The 22,417-nt window shown below is 36.2% G+C and overlaps 2 protein-coding genes across 2 annotated transcripts; one reads left to right on the top strand and one right to left on the bottom strand.

The window, feature by feature from the left end:
* The first annotated feature begins 978 nt into the window (after window positions 1-978).
* gucy2g (guanylate cyclase 2g) lies at window positions 979-16,251 on the top strand. The gene is made up of 21 exons (XM_065262611.1): window positions 979-1,344; window positions 2,693-3,041; window positions 3,254-3,363; window positions 6,283-6,462; window positions 6,547-6,691; window positions 7,641-7,776; window positions 7,860-7,963; window positions 8,321-8,487; window positions 8,997-9,134; window positions 9,233-9,316; window positions 10,266-10,370; window positions 10,976-11,047; window positions 11,157-11,481; window positions 12,951-13,128; window positions 13,221-13,361; window positions 13,562-13,754; window positions 14,494-14,665; window positions 14,745-14,843; window positions 15,286-15,377; window positions 15,885-15,986; window positions 16,096-16,251. Exons 1-21 carry the CDS (start codon window positions 979-981, stop codon window positions 16,213-16,215), a joined length of 3,378 nt encoding a protein of 1,125 aa, XP_065118683.1. The 3' UTR covers window positions 16,216-16,251.
* A 157-nt stretch (window positions 16,252-16,408) lies between these two features.
* Window positions 16,409-20,648, bottom strand: tectb (tectorin beta). Its single transcript, XM_065262805.2, has 10 exons — window positions 20,440-20,648; window positions 20,155-20,345; window positions 19,908-20,059; window positions 19,728-19,800; window positions 17,553-17,656; window positions 17,390-17,473; window positions 17,151-17,313; window positions 17,002-17,080; window positions 16,884-16,916; window positions 16,409-16,691 (listed from the first exon to the last, which is right to left on the bottom strand). The coding sequence occupies exons 1-10, from the start codon at window positions 20,564-20,566 to the stop codon at window positions 16,627-16,629; spliced, it is 1,071 nt and encodes a 356-aa protein (XP_065118877.1). The 5' UTR covers window positions 20,567-20,648; the 3' UTR covers window positions 16,409-16,626.
* Between the last annotated feature and the right edge of the window lie 1,769 nt (window positions 20,649-22,417).

Raw genomic sequence — 22,417 nt, 5'->3', positions numbered from 1 at the left:
TCTTTTCTGGTGAACACCAAAGAAGATATTGTGATAAGTGATGGCGGGTACACAGTTGACAGTGCCCATTGGATTCCATCGTGTTTGTTTTTCCTACTATGGAAGTCAATGGTTACAATCAATCAGCTGTGTGCTTACCATCATTTATCAAAATATCTTCTTTTTTGTTCATCAGAAAATAGAAATTCATACAGGTAAAGAACAACATGAGGATAAGAAAATTATGACCTCATTTTTCTTTTTGGGTAAACTATCCCTTTAATGCAAACTCATTAGGTGCAAATGCCCACAGATAGGTACAATTTTTTGTTCACCATCCGTTCTGACAGTGTAGTTACATACAGATATGTACAATATTTGACTTTAAAACAGAAAAAAACAATATGTACAATTTTAATAATGCGAGTATGTTGTTTAAAATAAGTCATCAGGGACCCAATGTGTAGTGAGCCAGGGTGCTTAACTCTGTCCACTGTGTATACAGTAATGTACAGTGAATAATGAAGGATACAGTGAATGTAGACATTAGAAGAAATGAATAAATATAGATAATAATGAAAGAATTTTATTTTCGTGTAAACAATCCTTTAATTATATAATATATATATTTTATAATTTAGTGATTGTGTAATATTAATGTATAACAAATTGTTATAGATGCAAATAAATAAGGAAATAAAAACTTTTGTTTAATAACAAAACAGTTTTGCTGTTAAACTTTAATTATAAATAATGCTTAAAAAATTGCAAAATAAGTTAATAAAGCAAAGCACATTGAATCTGATTTTTACAAATTTAATGATACTAAACAATAGTGAAAATTGGTTGTGTGTATGTACTATACAGGTAGGTGTTACAGTAAGTGCTCTTTCTCTAGAGAAACACCGGATTAGAATTAATTTCCCAAGGGAAGACCGAGTCCATTTAAATATCTCTGTATATCTGAAAGCTGATCAATATGAAGTTTGTGCAGAAAGGATGACAGGAGGACTACATTTACACATATACGCTCCCACATACTGGTGGGTGCTGATTTTTGTTTCTTTTTCCGCTCTTACAAACTTTGTTATTTGCAACAAAGAGACCCAGATAAAGGTCACTGTTGGGCTTCAGGCTCCTCTGAACATTTCCTATCCATTCAGTTTGCTTAGATTGGGGTCTGCAGTGCAGATAGCCATAGATAAGATCAACACAAATCCAGCTCTCAGTGGAAATTTCAGCTTTGATTTTGTGTACGCGGACACAGATTGTAATGCAAAGACGTCTCTCCGAATATTTCTGGATCAAGTGATGAAACAAAATGTGACGGCGCTATTTGGACCACCTTGTCCTGAAGAGGCTGAAGTAAGTTGAGTTTTTGATACAGGAAAATTGTTTAATATGCTCTGTACGTGGCGGGATGTGGCTTTGTGGAGACAGATCTAGTTTGATAAGATTGTTACACATCCAAGAGGACCAATTGATGAGCTATAAGTTACAGTACCAGTATTGTATTGAACCAATAGGCAGGGTAACTTACTTAAGCTCAGGTTACTAAATGAGAAAGTTAATTGTTACCAGAGGCTTCATGCCCATTCACGTGCCCCCTCAGTTTTTTGAGCCAAATTGATTTTGCGTGCAACCTCAAAATCAAAGAGTTCAAAAATGAATATCTGTTTAATATGCAAATATTATTAATTCTGTGCTGCATCCTTGTCACTTTTGAGATATTTTTGCCATTTTGATCGTGTTACGTTACTTTATTCTGGCGGCAGCTAGGCGCTGCAGTCAGCGCAGTCGCAGACGTCATAGCGTCTGTGCACGCTCACGAGCTCGTTGCTGTTGCTGCTGCATTTTGCTATCTGAGGAATTAAAACGTAAACGCTTACATCGTTTCCAAACCCCAGTACGGTAATGTGCAGTTAACCTGCTCTGTGTAGAAATTGTATGGTTTAAAAATGTGACCGTCTCAAAGTTATATTAGTAGAGATTTCTAGATTCATCTTCTTGGTACAACGCCAAAGATCGGCAGAGTTCACGGGGGGCGCGGAATAACACATGCTCACATATGAGGTAAAATTGAATGCAAAAATTTGTTCCTCTAATAATTTTATCTAAACATATTTTTTTAATCATTATTGAACATTAAACTCAATCGTGGCTATAGCTTATGTAATTTTTGTTGTTTACTTTATGGATTTAAAATTACATACATTTTATAGGATAATGGAAAATGCATTTATGACACAATTAAACAAGTCATTAAACAAAACTTAAATAAACAAAACACGCCGTTTCAGATGTAAAAATGATAACAATGTCATTATTCCGATTGAATAGTATTTGATATAAAGTTAGTCAACACTTTTATTTAACGTTAGGAGATTTTTGCATGAAGGCAGGGGTGCTTAAATTGTTAGAAATGTAAGTGCCATGGAAAAGACTGAAAGCTCTATAATAATTCGTTTGATGTCTGTGTATGCACAAATTTCTGTGAGCTGTGCACACTGTGCCCCCTTAAAAAAATTGGTGCATGATGCCCCTGGTTGTTACTATAGCAGAAGGGTTATTTTAAAAATAAAGCATGGGAATGATATAGGCCCTCTGTAAAGACAATAAAGACATTCCAAGATAAAATAAGTTTCTGTTACTGTGTAATTCACTTTTGTATATGATTGTACTGTAATATACTTTTTGCTTAATTCTCCTATAGGTCACTGGGCTCATAGCATCCACGTGGAACATTCCAATGTTCGGCTTTGTTGGCCAGACACCGAAAATGGATAATGCTCAGGTGTATGACACCTATATAAAAATTGTACCACCACTTAAGAGGGTTGGAGAAATCCTGGTTAAAACACTGGATTTCTTTGGGTGGAAGTATGTCGGTATGATCGGAGGGGGCGCGGACACAAACACGTGGGACAGCGTTGATGCTCTTTGGAAGAATGTGGAACAGCAGCTCAGAGCTAAAGTAACAATCACCGCTGGAATTAAGTTTGACACCAGTGACCCAGAATTGGTACACAAAAACCTACAACTGATTTCAAGGGTTGCAAGAGGTAAGCCACGAGTATCTTTCTGCAAACTTATCCTTTAAAGGACAGAAGGACCTGTTGCTTTTAAAGCCATAAATTAAGTTTATTAGCAATAAGCTTACAAGCCTATTATCTTGCATTGTTTTAAACCCTGCCCTGCCGTCTGTCTAACGTGAATCTCGGTGCATTTTGCATCTCATTGCATATCATATGTATTGTGTCTTTTTGACTTACAGTGGTGGTTGTGCTGGCTAATGGTGTAGACACCACAGCTCTGATGTTAGAAGCTCAGAGACAGGGGATGATGAATGGAGAGTATGTTTTCCTTCTCGTTCAGCAGTTTGAGGTCAGTGCCAAAGTGGTGAGTTACCGGTTAGCAAACAAAGAAAGGCAGGTGAAACACATACACAACATATATAATAAGGTAATAAATAAAGCTCAACATAATTAAAAATTGCAGAAACAAACTTGAAATATAAATTGACCCAAAATGCATTGCTCTTTTAGATGTACAGTTGACGTTGAAGTTTATACAGTGTAAAATCTGCAACATTGTAACAATTTACAAAAAACTAGATCATAAAAATTGGATCCTATAATGAAATTTAGTTTTTTATTTAGTCAATAAAAACAAGCTATCTCACATAAGCTACCCTGAACCTATGAGATGTTTAAATATAATCCACAAGACCCTGAAAAATGTAAAATGTATGACTCTATGAGCCCAATTTTAACGATCTAAGCGCATGGTCTAAAGCGCACGGTGCACAGTCTAAAAAAGTTTTGTAATTTATGACAAATGGGTTTGTGCGCCTAGCACACAGTCTAAAATGGCTGTTCCTATTCTCGTAATGAGTACTAGGTGTGTTTTGGGCGTAACGTTAAAAAAACTAACCCATCCCCTTTAAAAGCCAGTTGCGCTCATGCCATGCCGATTCCCTATTAAGGGGCTGTTTACACTTGGTATTAAGATGTGTTTTCATCGATCGGATCACAAGTGGACGAAAGAGACACATTACGTTTACACCTGGTATTTAAATCCGTCTCTTTTGTCCACTTTCGACCACTTCTGTCCTGAATACTGTGAGGGGATGGTCCGTGAGATGGTGGGCGAGTCTCTCTGCTGTCATTCAAACGCGAGCGGGAGTAATTATGAGTATATGGACGCAAACTAATATTATGTCGGAGTCCACTGCTTGTTTAGCAAGTAAACATGCTGCACAGAGTTTTGTATGTGTATATGTTAGAGCTTTCTCTGAACTTTCAGCGCAATTGATGAAATAATTTTCACGCTTTCAAAACGAAACTACGGAGAACACCAGCAGTAGTTTTATCAATGAAAGGCTAAAAATAGCGCTGTTCACCGTATGTTCACGCCAGAAGTCAAAAAAAGACGTAAAACTTGTTTTTAATTCCTCAGATTAGATAAATGGGCGGAGAGAAGGCGTCGCGTGTGGCTGTTCGAACACATTCAACCACATTGCGTTCCGCAACTCCAAAGCGATCCGATCGAAAGTAGTTTCGACTACCTCTGGATGTGGTTGAAAGTGGTCGAAAGTGGATGCGTTCAAAACGTTTTGAACACCTTTTACACCTGGCATTAACGTCGTCCACTTGTGATCCGATCGACGAAAACGCATGTTAATGCCAAGTGTAAACAGCCTCTTAGATGGCAGAATTTGTAAACTGAAAAACTAAGCAGAGAAAGAAGACCACCAGTTTAAGATTGATGTTAAAAAAGTGCGTTGTTTTTATTTGTATTAAAATTGTTATTTTTTTGTATTGAAACTTGCAAGAATTTATGCAAGAGCTTTAAAAATAAATTTTTACGTGTGTAGAGCCGAACAAGGACTGGTTTGAGATCTAAAGAACCCTTTTTGCTCCAAAAAACCTTTTGTGCTAAGACCATAAACTGTAAAAAAAAAAAATGGCTAAGACCTCCCCCCAACATCGGATCGCCATGATTTCACAAAGTTAGATGTGATTAACATTTTTGTTGGTCCTGTATCAACGTTGTTTTAATCAAAGAAATCCAAAATTACCCTTAACTCAAACCCTAAAAAAATGTTTCCCCTCAAATTAGTGTGAAATAATAGCCTGAGAATATTTTTTATAGCCCATAACCCAATCTTAAATCTAAATCTAACAATCTGTCAATTCCTCCAGAAAACATTATGAGGTGCACTTGAGAGTTTACATTTATTTCAAACAGAAATCTCTTGGATTAGTTTATTACGAAATTGGGACAAATAATGGACCGTATTGCTTTGTGACAGCACAGCACCAGAATTTTAAATTCATTTAGTATTTTAATTTTAATAAAAACCAGGGGACCCCATAACTTATATTTTTGTGCTTTATAGGGGGTCCCTCAATGCTTATAGGAGGTCCGGGACCACCCCAGCCCCCCTCCCACTCAATTCGAAGACTGGTTAAAGGTTCTTTATGAAAACATTCATCCAAGAATGTTTCTTCCATGGCATCGGGAAGCACCTTTATTTTTAAAGGTGCCAAAGAATGCATTGAAATAATCTGTTAAATTGTTCTTTGATATTTACATAGAAGGTTTGTAACTTTATTAAGTGCAAAGATAATCCAGAAAGGTTTTAACATGTCCATGTACAACCTTTGTCCTTTAAATGAAATTGTCTATTTTGTCCTATTTGGAAAGGGTTTCCAGCATGGACCTGCAAAACATAACTGTAACATCAATAGTAGAACTGCAGCCTAAATGCTATTAGTTAGCATATAGCGCTTACTCAGCAGTCACAATTTTGTTTTTAGCATTTTAATAACTTTGTACTTAATTTAATGTGTAATTTTATGTTGGAGGCGTACATCTCGACTGTAACATCACAGTTGGTGTTATGTTGAGATTGGCCTGTTTTCCAGCGGCCTTTCACGTGCACGAGGTTTACATAAAAATTAAGAAACAAACTTGTTTGAGGCTTACGATATGTCATTATAATGTACAGAGCTCTTATTATTCATCTATGCCTAGTTAAATACTTTTTTTCTTTGGCACCTTTAAGAGTGTAATGTAACTATTTAAAACAGATTTTTTTATAATTAATTATAGTGCATGCAGTAATAACATAGCGCTAGAAAATGTGCTTGCAATGGCCATATGTTTAGTTTCCAGAAAACACACAAACTGATAGCAAGCCTACTGTACAAGGAATGTGCTTTGTGTCCCTTTAAATGTAAGCATCCACCTGATTGTAACGCATATTTATTAATGTCAAAAATTTTCTCCACTTATTAGGATAACCTGTGGAAATCTGCTTTGGGTCAAACAAATGAAACAATCCTAAAGGCCTTTGACATGGTGTTTGTACTCGCTCAGAAATCCTATGATGGTTATGACTATTATGACTTCTTCGAGCAGGCTTACGATAGGTTACAAGGAGCACCATTTTACAGTAACCTGTCCTCAGAAAATGAGGTAAGAGTATCTTGTTTAAAAAAGTCTTGGGTAATCATTTTAATCCTCAAGTATTTAATCATATAGCATGTTTTTGATTTTTAGGTAAGCTCCTACGCAGCTTATTTACATGATTCTGTACTGCTGTATGCTATGGGTCTAAAAGAAGCCTTTAAAAATGGTAAAGATATCCGTCATGGACGAGAGATCGTCCAGAAACTCAGAGACAGGGCCAGCATCAGGTTTTATGGTAAGTTTTATCTCACATGCACAAGTTTGTACAGCCTCTTATTTATGACCAACCCTAAGATACAACCAACCACTTCCTTGAACTTTTATTTTAAATAATTAAAACTTTTAATCCACATAATTTTTATAATATACTGCAGTACTCAATATATAGTATATTTTCTATAGGATCAGCTCTGGTTCTCTTTCAAGGGATTTTTTTCTCCCAAGGACTTTTTTCAAATTAGGTTTTTCTCCTAGGAGTTTTTTAACCCCTTGGGAGTCAGATGACATTAGCTTAATTTAGAGCGTTAATACTCCACTCGCTATGTTTTAATCTTAGCCGCTGATTTTGCTACTTTGTTGTCCTATGATTTTTCTATTTTCTCTTGTTTTTTTATTGAAAAGCTGCTTTGGAACAATTAAACAATTGTGAAAAGCGCTGTATAAATAAAATTTAATTTAATGTTAAATAAGTACTTTATTTATTCATTGTCAGTGTTGGAGGTAACGCATAACAAGTATCGTGCATTACGTAATAATATTACTTTTCTGAAGTAACGAACGAGAAAAGTAATGCATTACTTTATAAATGTACACATTAATATTTGAGTTAATGCAAGTTACTTTTTAGTTTAATGAATTCAATTTAAAAATAACATATTAACATAGAATTACGCATTCTGTGTGCTTGCGGGAATAGTTTAACTCCGAAACGGAAATGGCAGGCCAGAGCTTGACATTTTTGCGATCATAAAAAACACCTTCAAGGCCTGAAAGAGATCAAGCCTCAGCTAAGTAAGAAAAAGTAGCGCGAAAGTAACTTAAAAGTAAAGTAAGCATTACTTTCCATGAAAAGTAACTAAGTAACGCAATTAGTTACTTTTTTGGGGGAGTAACTTAATATTGTAATGCATTACTTTTAAAAGTAACTTTCCCCAACACTGTTCATTGTTTATTTTGATTTTCAGGGGCTTCAGGTTTGGTTCACTTTGATGAATTTGGAGAGAGGAACCTAGACTATTCAGTATTTGACCTGCAGCAAACAGAAGGCGTCATCAAATTTGTTCCTGTATTGGATTTTGACAGCCATACAAAAATGATCAAGTAGGACCAAAATATTGCAAATGTTAGTGTTACTAATACAAATTGCTTAATAATGAAACTATATAAAAACTATTTTTTCACAGACCCACATTACGCTTTTCTAATGTCTTTTGGCCAACTGGAAAACCTCCACCAGATAATCCAGACTGCGGTTTCAATAACGAACTCTGCGAATGGTTGGAAAACGGTATGTTTATAATATGGCGGAAGATTTCGGTGAAAACCCAGTTATGTTATATAAAATCATTCTATATAATGTAAAGATAATAATAATAACCTTGATATTTTTAATTTTGACAAAGTAAGGTCATGTCAAAGATTGAAATTAAAGTAAAATCAGTGATTGAAATTAACCCTAGAGAACCCAAGAACCCTTTTCTTAGCATTAATTAACATTGGCCAAAATTGACCCGTGGGTTCTCCAGGGTTAAACTTTGATGCTCCTAATCTGATAATCAGATATGCATACATTAACAGGTTTTAGATCCAAATAAAAAGTTATGTTATGTAAAAAATATCCCTGTATTTTCTTACTCTGTTCTAGAGATATCTCTACTCGTGTTGTTGGTGGCTCTGCCTGTGTTTGGAGTGATGGCTGTGGCTTTGGTCACTTTGCTGATGGTTCAGAAGCTCCGCCTACAAACTCGCCTGGATGAGTCCAACTGGTGGCTTATTGACTACAATGACATAACTATCCTCAAAGAGCCTAAAGTAAGATAAAAACTTCCTAACTAACTAGCTCAATTTATCTATCAAACAACTACACAAGCAAAAAATCTGCCAATGGGGTAAGCAAATTTTTCTTGAATTTTTCTTGAATTTAGTGTTTAAGAAAAATTTTCAAGACTTTTTGGCTTACCCCATTGGCAGATTTTTTGGCTTGTTTTATGCACAAAATCACTTAAATTTGATACTTTTGGTCTAAAAACTAGACTTATTTTCTTGGGTCATTTTGCTCATCAAGAAAAAGCATCTTAATTCAATAATTTTTTATATTTTTACTGAAAACAAGACAAAAACACTAAGAATTTTTTTCTTGAAAGACTTTTTTTGCAGTGTACATATTTTACAAGTTGGCAAATTTGTACGAATTTGTGAATCTTACAAAAATGAATTCAATATACTTGAAATAAACTTGAAAACAAAGCAGAGTACAAAAATACAATCTTCACTTATAACAGAGGTAAACTTATAATAAACCACTGTTTTGTGTGTAACAGGGAACCCAGACACTGTCTGCTAAGTCAACACCAAGCAAATGTGGCAGTGGAGGATCTCAGTCTATCTTCTCCTCAAACAGTTATGGTTTTAAAGGAAGCGGAAAAGAAGCCATCTACACCACTATCGGTATCTATCAGGTACAAATGCCCAGATTTCACAAAAGCATACCGAAAATAGAGCATATGGAAATATGGAAATTATTTTATCAAATACACTCTCTTTGGTCATGGTGCAGGGAAACGAGGTGGGCATAAAATACTTGAAAAATCAAATCCTCACCAATATCAAGAAGCCGTCTGTTATTGCAGAATTCAATATGGTAAGTATTAAAAATTTTCTCCAATTTTCCAAAGGCAATAATAACTATATTTACCTTTATTTATTTAAAAAAAAGACTTAGAAAATATAATTTTTCTGTAGCCTGACATTGTCATACTCAATTCGTCTAGTCGAACAGTGTTGTGGGCGGGGCTAAGTTTGGCTGGCACCCAACCTAATTTTAATGGCCAATTACTGCAAAGGTGCCAATGTGCATTAAACAATAAAATAATAAATAAGATGATAAGAAGAATAAGAATATCAAGTCCTTTTCAAGAATTCACAGTAACAATATTTCAACAAACCTTAGTAGTATTCCCCAGTTTCCAAGTCCCACAGAGTTGGTTCGGTTTTTGAGAATTAAACTGTACCGCCTATAACAGCACATCTTTAGCCATACTGCCAACTGTTTATGCTAGAAGTGAACTAAATATTAATTCCATATCTAAAAGAACACATACATGTGTTGATTTTCTCTGCAACAATGCAATTTTATTGACTTTGACGTTTTTCTTTTTCCTCTGAAACTGGCTGAGGATGTAGTTTGTCTTATCTCCCTCAAACTCATCTCTCCTTTCTGCTTCCCTTTCCCTGGCTCCCACAAAAAATCAATCGCGTGCCATCACCTGGACTTCGGTGTGTGGCTGTGCATGGCTGCGGGCTGCAGTTGGGGAAACAAGCAAATGGATTTCTGCGTTCACGCTTCAGTTTGAGTTCAGCAACAGGCGTCAGTTTGTGTTGCTTATAGATCCGTTTTTGTCGCGATTATCAATGTAAATAAATACACTGGCAAAAAATAACTTAAACTTTAAAGATTTACACTGGGGCACAGCAGATTTACACACAGGCACGTGCTCCAGTAAAAGGGGTCTAGCGACGCCCCTGAGCCAAAGGTTTAGTAGCTAGCTAGATAAACCATCTGTAAGTTAATCTGTTTTTCTCTCTTGCAGTTAAAAGAAATAAAACACGAGAACCTGGTCCAGTTCTTCGGTGTGTGTATTGAGCCTCCAAACGTCTGTATTGTAATGCAGTACTGCAAGAAAGGAAGTCTGAAGGTGTGTATCAAATTGAATTACTTAAAGCTTAAATTACTTAAATCTGACTGTTTCCATGTTTAAGTGCTATAATTGGGTCCCCAGTGCTTCTATCAACCTAGAAAATGTGAAAAAGATCAACCTAGTAACTTAGTTTTGGTAAACCATTTTCTGCATGCATGTAAAAAATTAAGTAATTGTAATTTGGCTCGCCTTGTGATGTCACAAGGGGATTATACCGCCCCTTAATCCGCACTATCCAACCACGGCACTGCCATTTAGTGCAGAGATCAACTAATTTGCATTTAAAGGGACACACCCCAATCGGCACATTTTGGCTCACACCTACAAAGTGGCAATTTTAAGATGTTATAATTAATTATCTGTGGGGTATTTTGAGCTAAAACTTCACATATGTACTCTGGGGACCCCAAAGATTTATTTGACATCTTAATAAAGTCTTTGTGAAATGTCCCCTTATATAGCTCAGTTTGTACAGCATACATTGGCAATATAAAACTTGTGGGTTCAGTATGTCAGGGAAGACACGTACTGTTAAAATATGTATAGTGGAGAGTAAATCCACAACTGATGCACTGATATCATGTGGATGTTTTCCACACTAGGATGTTCTCCAGAGCAACGAGATCGATCTGGACTGGATGTTCAAATTATCCTTTGCCTATGATATTGTTAATGTGAGTATGGTGTGTCTGTGTAATGCCATCCATTTTTCACGCTTTAAATTCTAAATTTTTTCATAATATCACATGCACTATAGTTAGCTTTGTCTTTGTAAAATTGCAGGGTATGGAGTACATACACAAGAGCAGTCTAAGGTCTCATGGAAATCTAAAACCCAGCACTTGTCTGGTAGACAGCAGGCTGCAGATCAAGCTGTCTGGATTTGGTCTGTGGGAATTCAAACATGGAACCAAATACAGATTAATCCCACTGGAGAATCCAAAGTATGAAGAAATGTACTATACTGCACCAGAGTTTTTAAGAGAAATCTATTTCCCATTTAATGGCACGCAGAAGGGAGATATCTACAGTTTTGCCATAATAATGCGGGAGATAATGTACAGTACAGAGACAGGCCCATACCACGATGTTCATCTAGAACCAAAAGGTATTTGTCTAATGTCTTGGCTCTATAAAAAAAAACTCTATAAAAAGATTCCTAAAATGTTCTTTATCAGCCTGTATGGTTAACCCAGATTTGGACTCTTTTGGCGGCCGGTGACATATTTTTCGAGAGGCTGGAATTTAAAATATGTGTTCAACCTGTCGTGTGTGGCTCGTCAAGTCAAAATATGTGTTCGGTGCGTCATGTTTATTATGTGTCATGTCAAAATATGTGCCTGCTGCACACGCGTCGAAAGGGTTTATGATAAAAGAGACGCTAATTTAACACTAAACTATGATTACACATGAGATTAAGGGAGTATTTGGCAAACGTAAGCTGGTGATTCTCGCGAAATTAGACTTATGAGGTGTAATGAAACATTTTGATAAAAAAAGTAAATGCTATCAAAATAAGAAGCATAGAGTTACAAACATCTCTTCATGTACTATTTTGCACATGATTTCAAATGACATCATAAAAACCAATTTTGTTGTATTTTCCACATTTAAGGGGAACATTTTCATTACCGCAACGTGTCCATGACTGGATTTGGGTTCTTTGACATGGAAATTTATAATTAAAAAATCTAAAAAAATAAAAAGTTTCAGTGCATGTTATACTATAAACATTTACAGTAAAGAAACATGTTGTATTTGGTGATCATTGGTAAATGTAGAGACAATAATAAGGAATATAAATGTGTCCAAGAAATATTTTCTCGTCCTTCGCAACAATTTTCAATCATTGTTTAAGCCCTCAAGGAACTAACATTTTCAAAAAATTAAAAAATTGTTGGAAGGGACATAATTGACTGTGAAACTCGAGATGGCTACCAGGAAAGCAGTTCTTATTTTTTCTCTCCAGGTAAAAGTTGAAATTTTGTTTGTCATAGTACCTAGACAACTTTTTAGTTCTCATTACCGAAACATCAGTTTGTCAATGCATATATTTAATGTAATTTCATGTTGCGGTAATGATCATTTTTGATAATGATAATCTAAAAAAAAAAATTTTTCTATAGGAAATATTTTTTAAATCCTCTAAAAGTAATGGTTATAGTAAGTTCAGACCTTAATCTTATATGTGCAAAAAAAAATATTGGCTTCATGGGCTTTTTAAAAATTCTGATGATGGACACCTCCTAAATCTGGATTTCGTGAGAATCACCCAATGCGTCTCTTTTATCATAAACCCCTTTGAAGCATCTGCAACAGGTTCACATGACGCGCCGAACACATATTTTGACATGACGAGCCATACACATGTGGGCTATATACATGTTTTGAAGAGCTTTGCATGCATGCGCCTTCGAAAAAGATGTCACCAGCCACCTTTCATGGTGGACTTTCATGGACTATCATTGCTGGCAACATGGAAACCTCTGGGTTATCCATAATAAGTTGTGTAAAGCCAAATTTCTGATGTGTTACACATAATTAATTGAAGCAACTGGACTGTATCATATTAAACAGAGATTATCAAGCAGTTAAGGACCCCCATGTCCGAAGACCCCCTTAGACCCACCCTGCTTGCTGATATCTGTGATGAACGCCTGATACCTTTGCTAAAGGCCTGCTGGAGTGAGAATCCAGAACACAGACCACCGTTCACCACTATCAGGAGACGTCTGCGTGAAGCCATCCCTGAAGGGTGTGAAATCAAGGGAATATGTTGGGAATATTTGATTACTCTTAAATGCATTGCACTTTTATTTACATTGGGTTATTTTATCAATTTTCCAGTCATGTCAACATCCTGGATAACATGGTGAATAAACTTGAGAAATATGCCAATCATCTGGAAGAGGTTGTGGAGGAGAGAACCAATCAGCTCACGGCAGAAAAGACCAGAGCTGATAAGCTTCTCTCTAGCATGCTGCCCAGGTAAACAAACACTGTTTAATCACTGCAACAGTAACATTTTGTAAATGTATTGTTTTTACCCAGTGGCATATAACATCTACACATAACAATTCTACACATAAAAGGCACTCAATAAAGTTATAGAAAAACATTTTTGGCAGTATGGTTCCAAAAATTGTATGCATCGGCTATACATATATTTTCAATGTATGTCCTTACAGGTATATTGCAGATGAGCTAATGGCTGGAAAATCAGTGGAGCCCAAAAGTTACGATATGGTGTCCATCTTTTTCTCTGACATTGTGGGGTTTACCAACATGTGCTCCATTAGCTCGGCTCTGGAGGTGGTCACGCTCCTCAATGACCTCTACAGTCTGTTTGATGAGATCATCAAGCTATACGATGTCTACAAGGTACACAATGCAATATTGACTTTGGAGTGTTATGAATAAGATCATAGATGCAGTGTGACGTAAAATACATGAGTAGGTTTGCAGCATAGTGTAACATATGGCTGAATGATTGAAACAACATAATTATGTGTGATAACATTGATTTCTGTCACCATTACCATGAGTCTCACGAAATTTCGTTATATAGTCACGTAAATTTTTTTATTCTTTTTTCGTGATATTATCACGAATTTCCGTGTTTTTTTCGTGATCCTATAACGAATTTCTGTTTTGGTGTGATTATCACGTATTTGGTTAATCAACTGTTTTGTACTATTTTCTTACCATTGTCGCTTCGGTTTAGGGTTAGATTTACATAAAATGACATCCCAAACCCAACTCTAACCCTAACGGCAGGCGTCATATAAAAATAAATCAGAATTTTTTTTTATAAACCAATACATAAAGTGACATTCTAATGCAAGCACCAAATCTAACCCTAACCCAAAGCGACAATGGTTTGAAAATAGGAAAAAGCAGTTGAGTAACCAATACAGTAATAATGACACGTAAATAGGAATTTGTTATAAGATCACAATGAAACGTGGAAATTTATGATAATATCACGAAAAAAACAAAATTATGTGACTGTTTCACGAAACTTTGTGAGACTGACTAGGATAATATGTAAAATACAAAATGTAATGTTTAGCTTACAAACTTTGGCATTTTCAATTGCTTGATTTTATGTCACTGGTAGGTGGAGACGATTGGAGATGCATACATGGTAGCCAGCGGGCTGCCTATCATTAATAATGGCCATGCTGAGGAGATCTCTACGATGGCCCTCCACTTCCTCTATGCCATCAAAAGATTCAAAATTAGGCATTTGCCGAATGAGAAACTGGCCTTACGGATTGGGATCAATTCTGGTATGCAAGTATATACTACAGTGTAGGCTTATTTATGTGGTGGTGTACAAAAGTTATTATATTCTTCAATTTTTTCCAGGCCCAGTGGTTGCTGGAGTTGTGGGTAGCACGATGCCCCGGTACTGTTTGTTTGGGGATACAGTGAACACGGCTTCCAGAATGGAGAGCAACAGTCTTCGTAAGTACTTTTATTTTTTATATTTATCTATTTTTAAGTACCGTGGCCGAGAAGTGCAAAACAAAACAACAAATTAAAACCACAAAGGCAAATTAAAAAAGTCAAAAAACACTAACAAATCCAGTGACAAAATACAAGTCAGAAAACAAAAAAACAAGTCAGAAAACACTATGACAAATTTACAAACCGGAAAAGGTACACTGTAAAAAAATACTTTGCTTTTTTGTTTTTTTTCTGACTTGTTATTTTGTCACTGGATTTGTGGTTGTGTTTTTTTTTTTTTTTTGGCATTTTGTTTTTAAATTTGCATTTGTGTATTTAATTTGTTGTTTTGATTTTAGATTTGATGTTTTGTTTTGCACTTCTCGGCAACCGTATTTAAGCCTGTACAACAAAACTTTTAAAATAATTTGATACTACTGACACTCAACTGTTTTTTCAGCACTGAGAATCCACGTCTCTCAAAGCACCGCGGAAATTCTCATAAAGACTGGAAACTTTGAACTGGAGGAGAGAGGCGATATTGAGATCAAGGTTTCAGTAATGCTGCTTTTTATACAGCACACCCCAAAAGATTTTAGACACTTGACCTAAACACACTTAATTGAAAATGTCTTTGCATTTTGTAACTGTAAAACCCAGTAGCATTTATTTGAAAAAAGATATAATATAAACATATTTAAAGCTAAACTTATTATTAAAAGTCCCAAAATCACATTAGGACAAGGATTTTATGGCATACACTAGCTTTATCAGTTTATCATGCTGCAATGTTTGATATTTTTAATTTTTGACACTTACATTTTTTGGGCAAAATTTCCAAATACTATTACTGGGGGCAATTATAACTTATTATATAAAAAAAAGCTGACACTGGGGCTGAACCCTGTCAAAATGTACAGCTTTGTACCTAAAGAGACTTCAACGATACATATTGGCACCAAATGTATACATCTGTACAGCTGGGGAATATATCCTGACAAATTTCATGTTTATCAACAGTCATGTTTACGCTTGTAATGTATGTGATGTGTCCTGTAGGGAAAGGGAACACAGAAGACCTTCTGGCTGAAAAACAAAACAGGATTTAAGCTTCCTCCCACTGGCCAGGACTATGATGCAAAACTAAAATCAATATCAGATGTAAGTACTTAGTTTAAAATTTATCTTATATTTAAAACAGAAAATGCTATATTGAGACCTGACATACTTGACAGGCCATAGACTGTCTTGTCCTATTACATCCAAGCAGGAGAAAACCAAAGCAGCCTCAACAAATGATGGTGAGAATAAAGAAAGAAGAACAATCCAGAGGAGTCCAGGCATTGCTAAAATGTCAGAAATGCACACCCTTACTGTACCCGACATTTAGTCCAACCATGACTTTTTATATACTGTATACTTTGATTTGCAGGTGCAATACACATTTTAAACATTAAATAAGGTCAAGACAAGTTTAAATTGAATAAGAATTTAATTACTTAATTAATTTTTTACACAAATTAATTATACAAGAATATGTATTCTTGTTAAAATAACAATAAACAATTTATAGTAATCGCTAATTTACTTGCTCTACCAATATTTATATAAGAAACACTAAACACAAGTTAAAACTGTAAAAATGCGAGTGAACGTTTTAAGGTGAACATCGATACACTCCCTGAGACACACATATGGTTGCCGTTTGCAGGTGTATGCATGCATGTCTTTATTTAGGTATCTGTATATAAGTGCAAATGTGTGTTTCATTGCATTTTAAAGTGACCCATATTTGGCCTCATTACAAACTGAAGTACCTTAAAAATTCATTTAGTAGAAGTATGGGCAGCAGAAACACAAATGGGCCTGTAACACAGGGGTGAGAAAAACAAATCTGTTAAATAGCACAAAATAGGAAGTGACATCATAAGATGTCACTTATATAGAACAATGTTTTTACATAAACAAATTTTATAAAATCTTTTGAAATAATTGACAAGCAGCTATAATTTATAAAGTATCTGTCAGCAATGCAACATTTACAGTAAAGAGACTAACCTGCAAGATGAATACAACTTGAGGAGAGTTGTGCTGTAAACAGTCAGGCTTAACGGTGAGTTTTCAGGTTTAAAACAATTATAAATCTCAAATCGTGCAAAAATAAAATTTTAAATACCTCTGACTTGAAACTCCATGGTCAGGATGCCTCCATTTGGATCAGGTTCGAATTCTGTACTTCTCGATGTGCATGGAGTCTTGGATCAAATGAAGAAGAGTTTTAATGGTGGCCAGTATTTAAATCATTAAATTGATATTAATACTTACTGGTTGACAGAATAGCTTTTCTCCATCGCACACTTGCACCTCACAGTGCAGCCAAACAGTGGACACTTTCTCCAGCCGCTGGAAGCGGAACGAGTTGAACTTAAACATGGACCTGCTGTCTTTGGCATTTTCAAATATGGTGACTGTGTTGTCTAAAGAGCAACTGTGAACCAGGAGCAAACACATTCAGTATTGAATCACATAATGACTGTTCTCTTTAATAAATAATATAAACGTACCTGTTCAGAATTAAAGTCCACCTTTTCCTGTCTGTTGAATAAGGTGTAGGTGTTGCCCAGCAGTTTGTTATGACTACTTTGAACCTATTGACATTAAAGAGAGTCTTTTGCATTGGCTGTACATGTGTGAGTCTACGTATTTGATTCGTTTCTTTTGACTCACCTGTTACTCAGTCCTTTCGCTTCAATGCCAATGAATACCTCTGATCCGATCTCAGATGTGTCAATCACATACGGCGCATCCTTCGCATACAAAAACTTGGAATTCTACAAGCCGCAAAAATGAATCAAACGTTAACTGCAGCTCTTGTCTGAGATATTGTTTAATATCAGTTTAAAGGGCTGGACACAACTATTCAATTATTTTTAAACCATGAAGAGCTCAGATGCAAAACCCTCTTAAGTGCGTCTGACACGTTTTCTTGTAAATGAGCATTTTTTATCAGGCTCTTATGTTTAGGTTTAGTAATTGAAGGAATTGTATGAATGAAAAGGTTATTAGTCAGTAAATAAAATGCTTTATTTTTACAAATGTCAGTTAAAACACATTTTTCGTAGCAAAACCCTCTAAGTGTACGCGAAAAATCTCCACTTCTAAAAAGTCAATATTCTTCGGAGCCCCTAAGGGGACATGGAGCAAAAATTAAATAAAGTTTAGTTTAGTGTGTGCACATGAAACTATCGCATTTAGTTTCGCGTGCGCACTTGAAACTTTTGCTTGCGCCGTGAAACTTTTGCGTGTGCACTTGAAACTTTTGCGTGCGCCGTGATACTTTTTGCTCCAAGTTTCACGTGCACACGCAAAAGTTTCACGTGCGCACACAAAAGTTTCAAGTGCACACGTGAAACTTTTGCGTGTGCACGTGAAACTTGGAGCAAAAATTAAATAATGTTTATTTTTGCGTGTGCACGTGAAACTATCGCGTTTAGTTTCGCGTGCCCACGTGAAACTTTCGCGTGTGCACGTGAAAGTTTCACGTGCGGACGCAAAAGTTTAAAGTGAGCACATGAAACTAAACTTTAGATTTTTTTTTTTCAATGTCACCATAGGGGCTCGGTACTATTCACTGTCCTTTCCGAAAAAAGTGAAAGGCTCAAAAATGTCCAATCAATGTCAATATCCTAATATATTTGGTAAACCGAAAATATACTCCTTTAACATAAAACTATTGCACCTTGATGTACGCATGGCATCGGTCATCCAATTCTTTTTACGTGCACTTAGAGGACTTTGCTGGAAAATTGCTGTGCCATTCAATGTATTCTGCTAACAAACCGGTATTTCTGAGTAGCTTGAGCACGTGATTTAACAGATTTAAAGGGAAGGTATTTGATGAACTTATACAGGTATACATGCAGAGAGCATTCGGTCAATATCATTATCTCATTTTTTACACAGGTGGTATTTAGCGGCTTTTACATCTGAGTTCTTCTTATTTTAATAATGCCATTGAAATGTGACCGAGTAATAGTTGTGCTATAAGTAATGACTAAAATGTGAAACAAATGATCTTATATTTTAGCTTCTTGTAAGTAGTCTTCATAACTGTCATAATCATAATACATCTCTTATTTCAAGCAATTAGGCATATGGTTTTTAATATCCAGTCCCTCCAGAAAAACGCGATTATGCGATCACATGATTTAACGCATAATCAGCCATATTCGTGCGGGGGAGCATTTTTTCAAATATGGCGCACTTTCGCAGCATAAATTGCAGATTTTCATGCACAAAATATGCGGGCTTGCATGATTTCATAATGATTTCGTAGCAAAAATCAAATATATCTTAGCAGAAAGTTGAAAAATTTTGCATTTACCTCAAACAACCGTAGCCATGTACCCTATTTCCATGGGAACGTTATGAAGTGACGAACGTTTTGCAAGTTTCCACAGTTTTTGCAAGTTTCCGCAATTTTTGCAAGTTCCCAAAAGTTTTGCAAGTTTCTGCAATTTTTGCAAGTTCCCAAAAGTTTTGCAAGTTTCGGCAATTTTTGCAAGTTCCCGCAATTTCATCGCATAAAATTGCATAAATATCATGCATATTCCATTGCATTTTTTAAGAAAACGTGTCGCATGATCAAGGATTTTTGCCTGCAACAATCACAAAAAAACTCTTTTTCTGAAAGAACTGAATATCAGTACAAAGTCATGTGTTTCCAACCCTTTCATTTTCAGTGTATATCTGATTTCAGTAACTGAGGAAAATAAATAATTTTAAACATAAAGAATGAAGTGCACTAATATAACAAAATAAACCATTGAATGTTCACAACTACACTTTAAATTCCTCTCAACACTGACGATGGACACCTTTAAGGAAAGCCGAGGTACTCACTGTGAACACGTTCATAGACAACTGAGACTTAAATGACCCTAAACTCCCATTGTTGACATAAACTGTTGCCACTCTGGAAGAAGCAGAGGGTTTAGTAAAAACGCTGCAAGGCAACGGTCAGTATGCAAAGGCTCTCTAACATTTACTATTAGATTCGCTGTCAGTGTAACAAGGGTCTACCTTTGACTAAACACTGCATTGTTGACCAGATAAGCTGCTTTGTAGGTGCAACTGAAGGTGTAGTTTACAGGCTGGTTCCTGACGGTGAGGGACGAATCGTTGGATACTATTGAGTTGTAAAATATGTACCGTGGGTCTTTGCCTCCTACATACTAATGGAAAAATAGATACAGCTTGTTAGGAATACTCCACATTTCAGACACTTTGTTTGGCTATTGTACGACAAAAATAATCAACAGCGTCTTACCTCGGACAGGGTACCGCAGTAAGAGTTATTTTTTGGGGTGAGGTCCGGTATAGTGAAACGATAAAAACCCGGAGTGTTAATTCCATTATAACACACGCCGCCAAGAGACAGCTGACCGATTTCCCATCCATATGGACACTCTGGCACGTTCGCAATGATGGCATTGGGAAAACATGACACCATGACATAATCTGAAACAGACAACAAATCGATTGCACATTCAAACATACACAGATCTTTAACTTACAATGAAAGGTATGTTTAAAATGTTTATTTCACTTTTACCAGCTTTTTGTGGCACGCAAGCCCATGTCAAAGGTAGAAGGATGAAGAGAAAACCAACAGCTGCCATTGCACTAAACACGGAAATACATTTTGATGTATTTAAGATCATCTGTAATGCATGGCCCATTCTCACGTTCTGATTTAAATAGTCAATTAAAGAAGTAAAAAAATCACATAATTGAAATCAGTATGAATGTTTGTACTATACCGGTGCAGGTTCCCGAAGAAAGGTTTGGTTTAAGTCTTTAATAAAGGCTTTGCATGGTTCCTGTGTAGTTCTTTTGCAGGTTAATGATGATAAATCCTAAAATGTTCATGTAGGTGAGCACAAGAGCTGCTTTATAGATCCACAGGTAGACACTAACCCCCCTCGATTCTTTGGTCAGCCAGTCTGCTGAGGCCTTTTTTTGGTGATAGCATTGTAAAAGAGAGCACAAAAGCTCTCTGTGCTTGTCAGACATTGACTTTTAAATTACCAGCCTCTCAAGGGAAGACCATTTTCTTAACTTTAACCTGACTACTTATTTTATTTACTTAGCAAAAATGAATGATAAAACTACAAGGATTGCATTCTTTAATTCATGTGTGATCAAAACACAGCACCGGGGGTCATGCTCTCATTCTTAAAAATTTTAGTTTTGCTTGGAGATATTAAGAATGAAGAGTTTCAAAATAGGCTTTAATTTTACACTCGCTGCAGGTTATGTAATACTTCGCTGGCACTGCCATGAAGGATTGCCATCAGTAGTTATCTAATGTGCTCGATCTGTGCCAGACTGCCTCTTCTAAATGCTACCTGTGATTAAGGTCAATCTCATTCACCTTTGCCAAAACCAACCCAAAACACAATCTTCAAGAGGTTTACCTTGAACAAAATGGCAGTAATGAGCCTCATTTAGCTTCCAAATGACAAGAACATCCTTGTGCAGAAATGGTGAAGAATCATGGGTCTGGACAATCCCCAACCTATTCATGAAGTGACAATGCCATGTAGATCAGAGAACATACAGTAGTTGAGTCAAGCTGATAATAATTATCAGTGGTACTAAAAAATACCAAAGTCCTCACCCATGAACCGACACATGCTACCAAATCCCAAAAACATCACACTGGAGAGAAGGCATACAAAAGGCCTTTAAGATTCTTGCGATGAAACAGCGAATGGGAATGTATAGATCAAGATGGGCCCCTGGATAAGGTAAGCAGTGGGGACAAAGACACAAAGTCTGATAGTCAAAAGATGTGCCATTCACAAAGATATACGGTTTCAGTCTCCAGAGAAAGCAGGGCACTTAGAGAAGCAGCATTTATCTTCAGACAGTGTGTCTCCTCAAATTTAAGGACAGGAGAATATCCCTATTTACCCTTTCTTTGCGCATATGACTCACAAACGTGAGGTCAGCCGGTTCAGTTTGATGGGTTTAACACAATTAAAACTCTGTGAAGAAAATGAGTCCTTGTGGACAGATGTGCGCCAGGCCCCATGCAGAGCTGGGTTTATTTGCAGAGCTCATGGTTGGGGGTAAAAGCCTGCTGTCTTTTCAATGCCACAGCATACACCAAATATGTATCTAGTTAACAACAATAGAAAGTAAGGGTGTTTTCACATCCGTAGTTCGGTTCATTTGGTCCAAACCAAAAGCAAAAAGTGATACATTGTAGCTTTTTTAGCAGTTTTGGTTCCTTTTCACACCACACTGGTTGCTCTGGTCCGTACCAGTTCAGTCATGTGATAACATCCACATCACTCATTGGCCACATGTATTTGAACGTATTTCATAAACTGCTTCTCGATTCGTCAGAATCAACGTGTGCGAAACTCCAACGGAACCCCGGAAGTTAAAAAAATGAAGGAAAATACAGCAGACACCATGGAAAGATGGCTGCGCGCTGTAATTATGTCTCCGTGGTTGTTATACATAGCTTATTTTCAAAATGAATAGCGGATGTGGCTTGAAAACAACGTTTTACTGCACTA

The sequence above is a fragment of the Paramisgurnus dabryanus genome, chromosome 1 (genome assembly GCF_030506205.2).
Source record: "Paramisgurnus dabryanus chromosome 1, PD_genome_1.1, whole genome shotgun sequence".
In the NCBI taxonomy this organism is placed as follows: domain Eukaryota; kingdom Metazoa; phylum Chordata; class Actinopteri; order Cypriniformes; family Cobitidae; genus Paramisgurnus; species Paramisgurnus dabryanus.
The sequence above is the reverse complement of the archived record's forward strand: the minus strand, read 5'-3'. Positions and strand labels throughout refer to the sequence as shown.